The 9,187-nt window shown below is 44.1% G+C and overlaps 2 protein-coding genes across 2 annotated transcripts in view; both read left to right on the top strand.

Annotated features, from left to right (window-relative positions):
• The first annotated feature begins 280 nt into the window (after window positions 1–280).
• polr2c (RNA polymerase II subunit C) overlaps window positions 281–9,187 on the top strand; it is a 16,584-nt gene continuing 7,677 nt past the window's right edge. Inside the window, exons 1-2 of the mRNA XM_046038147.1 lie at window positions 281–459; window positions 811–860. Of these exons, the coding sequence (XP_045894103.1) occupies window positions 374–459; window positions 811–860 (136 nt within the window). The 5' untranslated portion in view covers window positions 281–373. The remainder of the gene's footprint in view (window positions 460–810; window positions 861–9,187) is intronic.
• Window positions 3,811–9,187, top strand: LOC123962179 (U3 small nucleolar RNA-associated protein 4 homolog; the record flags this gene model as incomplete). The annotated part of the gene is given in 9 exon segments (XM_046038146.1): window positions 3,811–3,971; window positions 4,142–4,305; window positions 4,633–4,821; window positions 4,905–4,989; window positions 5,310–5,399; window positions 5,564–5,775; window positions 5,865–6,036; window positions 8,807–8,898; window positions 9,102–9,187. Coding segments are annotated over 8 exon segments (1,085 nt in total), but the record flags the coding sequence as incomplete, so codon positions are not given.

Below are 9,187 nucleotides of genomic sequence, written 5' to 3' on the forward strand. Positions count from 1 at the left end.
CGTATTTAACATTTGTTTGTTTTTTCATTATCATGATTAAAAGGGCGTTTTTGAACTGTTATGTTAAATGTTTCACTTTTCCTGGCATTGTCACATGTTTCTGCAAACTTGAGAATCAATGAAATGTGCAAACATCTGTCTACAAAAACAGTGAGCGCTTTTATTTTGAAAAAGAATTTGCACATAACTATGACCCGGATATTAAATAAAAGCCCGCCCCCGTGTGTCATTGAGACCAATCATTAATCGGACCGTCATCTCTTGGCCAATCAGAGGGTGGTAAATAATTCCGTGGAGGTCTTCAAGCCGAAGCAGCGGTAGTGGAGTGTGGACGATTTTGCGACGTTAATTTTAGTCTTATTTAACTCCAGTAATGCCGTATGCTAACCAGCCGACTGTGAAGATCACAGAACTGACAGACGAAAATGTCAAGTTCGTCATTGAAAACACTGATTTGGCGTAAGTATTTACTTATTGTCTAATCAAAGAATGTGTGTGAACCAGAGAGCAGCCATTTTTGTTCTCCGCACCAAAACTGTTATGAGACTTTACACGTTAAATAAGGTACAACGCAGTAAAATAATCATGCTTTCTGTGACCTAAATGTGTGTGTGTGTACATTGACGCTAAATAATAATTTAGCTAATGTAATAGTGGACAAAAGGACAAACGGTCGTATTGTTATTTAGCTGTGATGTATTTCCTAGTCAGCAACTTGAACGGTTAACTAAGGTTATTCTTTAAGTGTATTTTGTTATGTTGCTTATTATAGTCTTTGCCTGTACAACCTTCTGTCTGTCTCCTTTTCAGGGTTGCAAACTCTATCCGCCGTGTCTTCATGTCAGAAGTTGCCACTATAGGTATAGTAACTTTTATTTGCTTCAGTTTTGAATTATTTTCATTGCTTGACAAATGCTGGACCGTTGTTTTTACATTATACACTGCTCAAAAAAAATAAAGGGAACACTAAAGTTACACATCCTAGATCTGAATGAATGAAATAATCTCATTAAATACTCAATCAAATTTATCAACCCATGGAGGTCTGGATTTGGAGTCACACTCAAAATCAAAGTGGAAAACCACACTACAGGCCGATCCAACTTTGATGTAATGTCCTTAAAACAAGTCAAAATGAGGCTCAGTAGTGTGTGGCCGCCACGTGCCTGTATGACCTCCCTACAACGCCTGGGCGTGCTCCTGATGAGGTGGCGGCTGGTCTCCTGAGGGATCTCCTCCCAGACCTGGCAACTCCTGGACAGTCTGTGGTGCAACGTGGCGTTGGTGGATGGAGCGAGACATGATGTCCCAGATGTGCTCAATTGGATTCAGGTCTGGGGAACGGGCGGGTCGGTCCATAGCATCAATGCCTTCCTCTTGCAGGAACTGCTGACACACTCCAGCCACATGAGTTCTAGCATTGTCTTGCATTAGGAGGAACCCAGGGCCAACCGCACCAGCATATGGTCTCACAAGGGGTCTGAGGATCTCATCTCGGTACCTAATGGCAGTCAGGCTACCTCTGGCGAGCACATGGAGGGCTGCGCGGCCCCCCAAAGAAATGCCACCCCACACCATTACTGGCCCACCACCAAACCGGTCATGCTGGAGGATGTTGCAGGCAGCAGAACGTTCTCCACGGCGTCTGCAGACTCTGTCACGTCTGTCACATGTGCTCAGTGTGAACCTGCTTTCATCTGAAGAGCACAGGGCGCCAGTGGCGAATTTGCCAATCTTGGTGTTCTCTGGCAAATGCCAAACGTCCTGCTCAGTGTTGGGCTGTAAGCACAACCCCCACCTGTGGACGTCGGCCCCTCATACCACCCTCATGGAGTCCGTTTCTGACCTTTTGAGCAGACACATGCACATTTGTGACCTGCTGGAGGTCATTTTGCAGGGCTCTGGCAGTGCTCCTCCTGCTCCTCCTTGCACAAAGGCGGAGGTAGCGGTCCTGCTGCTGGGTTGTTGCCCTCCTACGGCCTCCTCCACGTCTCCTGACGTACTGGTCTGTCTCCTGGTAGCGCCTCCGTGCTCTGGACACTACGCTGACAGACACAGCAAACCTTCTTGCCACAGCTCGCATTGATGCGCCATCCTGGATGAGCTGCACTACCTGAGCCACTTGTGTGGGTTGTAGACTCCGTCTCATGCTACCACTAGAGTGAAAGCACCGCCAGCATTCAAAAGTGACCAAAACATCAGCCTGAGAAGTGGTCTGTGGTCACCACCTGCAGAACCACAACTTTATTGGGGGTGTCTTGCTAATTGCCTATAATTTCCACCTGTTGTCTTTTCCATTTGCACAACAGCATGTGAAATTGATTGTCAGTCAGTGGACAGTTTGATTTGACAGGAGTGTGATTGACTTGGAGTTACATTGTGTTGTTTAAGTGTTCCCTTTATTTTTTTGAGCAGTGTATTTTTCCCTTTCAGATTCACGCGCAGTCTGTGGTACCACACAGTGTGCGCTGGCCATCCCTCTATGGACGGAGACTTTTCTCGCAGGAGAGGATTGACATAAAAATTAAAGAAATATTACTAATAATTATTGTTGTCTTGGCTTGGGTGGTATCACGGTATACCAGGGTATTTAGAAATCCTGACGGTACAGCTCCATACTGTCAGGATGCTGTATAGAGCTGATGTATTGTAGTGCAGCCCTCAAACGCCGTGTGAAACTGCCTGACATCATCTTCAAAGCAATAACTCCCCTCACGCTTTCCCACCAGCTGGGAAACACCGGAAACACCCACACAAGCTTTAAATGCAGCCTTTATTCTCTGATTGTACAAACTGTAAGCTACTCTTCCCATTTACTGCTGAACTCCCCTACACACCTTTTGCTCTGATGCATTCACCTGTCGCGCACTCCAGCTTTAACACAGTGACCCTCATAACACAACAGTTAAACACCAACATGTCACCCAGTCCATGTGCTGTGAAGGACCCCTCATTGGCTTAGCTATCCAGGAACATGATTCCAGAATCTAACCTCTCTGTGCAACTGTTTTGTAACCACTTTGAGCTTAGTTAGACAAGGTGTCCTTCAAAATATAGGCCTGTGCTGTCCCTGTGTTCCAGTGAATTCTGCACTATTTGAATCACGTCCTGCTTTCACTACAAGCTGAGCTCTATCACAGAACGAAATGAGCGCTTCCTGTTTGGCCACATAGTATCTCTAAAACTCAGTTAGCATTTGAAAAGCACCAGTGTTTCTCTGTCTTGGGCTTACCTCTTTGGTGTACAGCAGGTCTCCCATCACGTTTCCTGCCAGACCAGAGTTGTGTCTGGAAACCATCTCCCCCTGCAGCTCCACCAGCATCCACTCTGGAGGACTGCTGCCATCCACACTGCCTCTGCAGGAGCAACATAACAAAACCTTTAAGAATCCCATGAGCTAACGTTACTTTCCAGTTTCACTCCGAAGCACTTAATGAATAAAATGTCAGCTTACTGATTCCATATTCCTCTCACATCACGTTACTTCTTCTTCTGTGTTTCTATGTTAGCACTGTTCTCCTAAAACCGCGCTAATGCTACTGTCTGAGGATGTCCTCCAGATATTATAAACTTTAACTAACGTTGGCCTCCATTTAGCGTTAAATCGCTAGAAATACAAATTTACCAGGCAATAGCAAAATAAACTAAAGTCAGTTCACCATTCTTACCGTATCACCATTTGTACCATTGTCCTGTCAGATAGCAAAGACCGTCGTGTAACATTAACACTGATGAAAAGGAAAAAGGCCCACAGGTTATCAAGACATTCAACGTTCCACCAAAACGGTCACAACACAACTCACTTTTCCGGTAGAATTTCCCGCCAAGTGTGAGTGCTGTCACTGCGATGACGTATTTCCGTTTTGGTGATCCATTACCGGTTCAAAGGTCCTCAACGTGGCCCCTGGTGTTTTCAAGCGTGTGGAGTTAACAGCAAAGAAAGTGTAGTGGTGCTGGAGGGAAAACAGCAGGTAAACCGTGTTTTCTGATGACTGTAAAGCGTGCTGAACTGAAGTGAATGTTGAATGGTCTCACCTGCGAGGTTTTTGCTTTTGCTAACGAACAGCAGGGTAAACGTTACAGGTTGTCTCTTGCTGTCCGCTGCCCCGTTTTAGTAACCTGTTTGTGTTTTCCTCTCTAGTGAAAATGGGTGAGTTCAAGGTGCACCGGGTTCGGTTCTTCGACTACATGCCCAGCGCTATCAGAGCCATGGCGTTTAACAGCCGCACTGAGCGGCTGGCTCTGGCTCGGGCTGACGGAGCTCTGGAGATCTTCAACTTCGCTGACAACTACTTCCAAGAAAAGGTAACAACTCGGAAGAAGTCCAGACAAGCTTGTTCATTTGTTCACTCGTGTCTGGCGCTCTGAAGTCACCTGCTGTATTCTGCACTCTACATAAACAACTGAACACTTGGTTAATACATGTGCCATGTTTTTAGGTGTCTACATCCTGTTTACTCATTTGAATAAGCTTTAGTAATGAGAGTTTAGAGAACGGTAGACATCAAACTCTGCACATGGACAAACACTAAACTGCTTAATGTCTTAATGGAGTAGATCATATGGCTGGTTGTGGGGCTAGGTCAGATGTGCAGGGATAACCTCCAGACTTGCTTTGATTGTGATACACAGGTCATCCCAGGACAGGACGGCCGGGCTGTTGAGGCTCTGTGCTGGGTGGGCCAGCGTCTGTTCAGCGCCGGTTTGAACGGAGTGATCACAGAGTACGACCTGGAGAACCTGAGGCCCAGGTACTCTGTGGAGGCCTATGGAGGACCAATCTGGACCATCACTAGCAACAGCCAGGGAACACTGCTAACAGTCAGTCAATACCTCGTGGATATTATATTTACTCTACGCCTCATCTGGCCTTCGGCATTGAATGAATGTTTTTTTTGTATCAGGTCGGCTGTGAGGATGGAACGGTGAAGATTTTTGAAGTACTGGAGGAGAGGATTCAGTTTCAAAGAAACCTCGACAGGCAGAAAGGTAAAAGAACAATCTGAGGCTGTGGGGTGTTTTTCATCTGGGTAGTGTTAGGTTCAAATACAGTCTGTGCGTACAGTAACTTACATTTGTGTCCTGCAACCCATTAATTATTAAAACTCTTTGACCAGTGTCCAAAATGTAACTAAAAGTTTTTTTTATTTAGAAACTAGTGTGGTTGTAACTTTGTGGAGGAACAAGTAATAAATTAAATTTTTTACCCAAGGACATATGTGAATATTTTCTTGTGAGTGGGTAATTTTGGAGCCCGTCTGTGACTTGGTGACATTCAGTGTTTCAGCTTGTTTCCTGTGGTCTTCTAGGTCGTATTATATCTCTGTCCTGGCATCCATCTGGTACACTGATTGCTGCCGGCATGATGGACATGATCAGAATCTTTGATGCTGAGACAGGTAAGCAGATACGGCTCGATCCTGAAATGATTAGCACTGAGCCTACTGTCAGTTATTGTAACGTAATATCAGAAGATGAGCTTGGTGTTAACTCCATGTGTTCTGTAAATATGGCGTACTGATATTGTGAGCTTTCAGTCTTTGTTTTCTTATTCTGACCTCAGGCCACGCCACGCACAGGCTGCTGGTGGACAGGGGTGTCGGAGCATCCAAGAACAAAGAGGTGGTGGTTTGGAGCATCGTGTTCCTGTCTGACCACACCATCATTAGCGGTGATTCTGCGGGAAAGGTCCAGATCTGGGACGGACTCACTGGAACTCTGGTTAGAACTCACCTGGTCACCAAGTGGGACGTTCTGGCTCTGTCTGTTTCACAGGTAAGCGTGCAATCAAGAACCAGGAGGACACATTACACAACCCCATCCCTGCAGAACCAGTGATTGTTAACTTTCCAAATATGTAACAGGATGAGAGCAGTCTATTAGCTGGGACGTCAGAGGGCACCGTCGTCCAGTTTCAGTTCATCTCCTCCACTGTGGACCAGCAGGATAAGGAGTGGGTCAGAACACGGACCTTTAAAAACCATTCGCATGATGTGAGAGCACTCGTCCACACGGAGACTGCAGTGGTTTCTGGAGGTCAGTGTTAAATCTGCTGTTGGTGATTTGTAAATATATTTTGTGAATTATTTTTTATTATTATTTTTTTTTTATTGAATGAACCCTCAAATCATCATACTTTAAACAAAGTAATAGATGTCTGTTTATAAATAGTGATAGTTCAGTATTTAGCTATAGGTGGCTCTTTGGATGGCAGTGTCAGTCAGTCTTTGGTTCAGACTGAAATGTCTCAACAACTATTAGATGGATTGCCATGAAATTTGGTTGAGATCTTCATGTTCCCCTTTAGGATGATTTGATTAGACTTCGGTGACCCCTGAACCTTTTCTCTAGCTCCATGATCTGGTCAAATTTAAAAATTGTCCCGTTAAAACTAATGACATTCCCATCAGCCTCAGATGGACGTTGAGTTTAGTGCTAATAAGCAAACATGGACTCTATAAACATGGTGAACCATGAGCATGTTAGCATTGCCATACTAGTGTTAATATGTTGAACAGCGTCAGAGCTGTTCGCATGGCTGCAGACTAGAATCTGACTCATATGGGATTTTTAAGACCGATAGGAGCAATGCAATTCTCATAACAGGATTGACGTATCTGTTTTTCGTCTCTCTTTTTTTAATTGTCATTTTAGGCTGTTATAAACACCAATACTGACTTAGCTGCAACCAGCTCACACCGGCCAATGTATTTATTGGGCTCTACTGCAGACTCTTAGGCCCAATCTCAAGTCCACACTCAGTCAGATGGATGTCTTTGTGGGCTTAGGTCCATCCCACTGTCAAATTGTCAAGTGCGTGAGGACTCTTGCAGATAGTTTGAGCTCTTTTTGCCCGCTTTTCCTAAGTCAGCATTTCTGCAGACTTTGCCTGAGGGAATTGCTCACAGTTCATAGCGTTGTGATCTGAAAGTGGTTACCAGGGAAAACCGACTTTTGCAGTAATGCAGTCCCATGTCATGCAACAACATATTAGCTAATTTGGTATTCGTTTAGGGGCTCATCTTAAGGGCTAGGCAACGTTGGAGAACTAGCAAGAGGTAGCTAGTAACTAAAAAAAATCTCACTCTCCCTACGGGTCTTCCGACAAACCCCAAAACACATTTTGATGCACAGTGAGTGCACAGGTAGAGAGCAGGTAGGTCCGCCAATTGTTTGAACTGAATGAAATTATTGACACTGTTTTATTACAGTCCTGCGACAGCCACAGTTACAGCTTTGTGCAAGAGAATGTGATTCATTGGTTGTTGTCGGGATGTTAAGATAATTTCAGGAAATAAAAGAAACGCTTCTGAAATAAATTGCCTACCTAGCTTAAATTCAGATGCAAGTATGTTTTAGCACTGTCCAAAACACAGGACCATCAACTGTGCAATTAATTATACAGTTAAAGTATTTCTGAATGTGAATCACCGTTAGAAAGGTTCAGATGTTGTGTTATTGTTGCCTTATGTATCTGATAATGGTCATGGTTGTTTAGCTGCTTTTTAAACAATAATGATAACAGAAATAACCCAAATGGCCTGATCAAAAGTTTACATACCCTTGAATATTTCACTTTGTTACAGACAAAGTGACACACAGGTGAAAATGGCAATTAAAGGTTATTTCCCACACCTGTGGCTTTGTAAATTGCAATTAGTGTCTGTGTATAAATAGTCCATGACTTTGTGAGCGCTCACGTGGATGCACTGAGCAGGCTAGATACTGAGCCATGGGGAGCTGAAAACAACCGTCAAAAGACCTGCGTAACAAGGTTTTGGAACTTTATAAAAATGGAAAAGGATATTTAAAAAAAATAAAAAATCCAAATGCCAGTTAGTACTGTTCAATCACTTATTAAGAAGTGGAAAATTCTTGGATCTCTCGATAACAAGCCAAGGTCAGGTAGATTTCAGCCAAAACTGCAAGAAGAATTATTCGGGGTACAAAGAAGAACCCACTGGTAATGTCAGGAGAAATACAGGCTGCTCTGGAAAAAGATGGTGTGGTTGTTGCAAGGAGCACAATACGAGCTGCATGGTTGAGTTGCCAGACAGAAGCCTTTACCGCACCAATGCCACAAAAAAGCCCGGTTACAATATGCCCGAACACGCCTCACTACCATACAGTCCTTTTATCAGAGTGGAACCTCCACTACAATCACAGTGACTACAGTACTGTGAAAAGAACTTGGGTATGCCATAAAGCAAGAATGCTTTCAGAAATAAACATGTTAATAAATGAGATTTGGTGTGACCACCCTTTACCTTCAAACAACATCAGTTCTTCTAGGTACACTTGCACAAAGTCAGGGATTTTGTAGGCATATCAGGTGTATGATTAAACAATTACACCAAACAGGTGCTGTTGATCACCAATTCAGCATGAAGGTTAAAACACAACCATGAAGTGAAACAGAAACAGCTGTGTAGGAGGAATCCAGCTGGGTGATGGACAGCCAAACTCTGCTAACAAGGTGAGGCTGCCGAAGACAGTTTACTGTGAAGAGTCGCACCATGGCAAGACTGAGCACAGCGACAAGACACAAGGTGGTTACACTGCATCAGCAAGGCAGACAGAGGTTTCCAGATGTGCTGTCCAAGCTCTTTTGAAGGAGCACAAAGAAACTGGCAACATTGAGGACAGTAGATGTAGTGGTGAGCCAAAGAAATAGTGGGACCCTGGTACACCCATCCATGGTCTGGAGTGATTTGGGAATTTGGTCTCAATGCTGAGAAGTACAGGCAGATACTTGTACTACACTTTGTATTTTGTTAATTGATGAAGATGTTTGTAATCCTGTCAGGTATGGACACCCAGCTGGTAGTGCGACCCCTGCTGGATAAAGTGGAGAAGAACACCCAGGAGTCAGCGCTGCGCAAAATAGCTTTCCCACATGTGAGTACATATTGAGTAGAAAATAAACTCACAAATCATTAGTTTAAAAAAAAAACAATGTTTGGAAAAGGGCTTAGTATTCTGTCTTGTATGTATTAGCTAGTGAGAAAACAGTTTTGACTTGATTCAGTTTGATGGAGAGCACCTTTTTAAGGCCACTGTAGATCATGACCGTGACATGCTCACCTCTGTCTTCCATGTAGAGAAGCCTGGTTTGTTGTGCAAAGAAAGCAGGACTGCTGCTCTTCCAGTTCCCTGATCATTTAGAGCTGTGGAGAGTGGGGGAGAG

This window comes from Micropterus dolomieu, linkage group LG22 (assembly GCF_021292245.1).
Source record: "Micropterus dolomieu isolate WLL.071019.BEF.003 ecotype Adirondacks linkage group LG22, ASM2129224v1, whole genome shotgun sequence".
NCBI lineage: Eukaryota > Metazoa > Chordata > Actinopteri > Centrarchiformes > Centrarchidae > Micropterus > Micropterus dolomieu.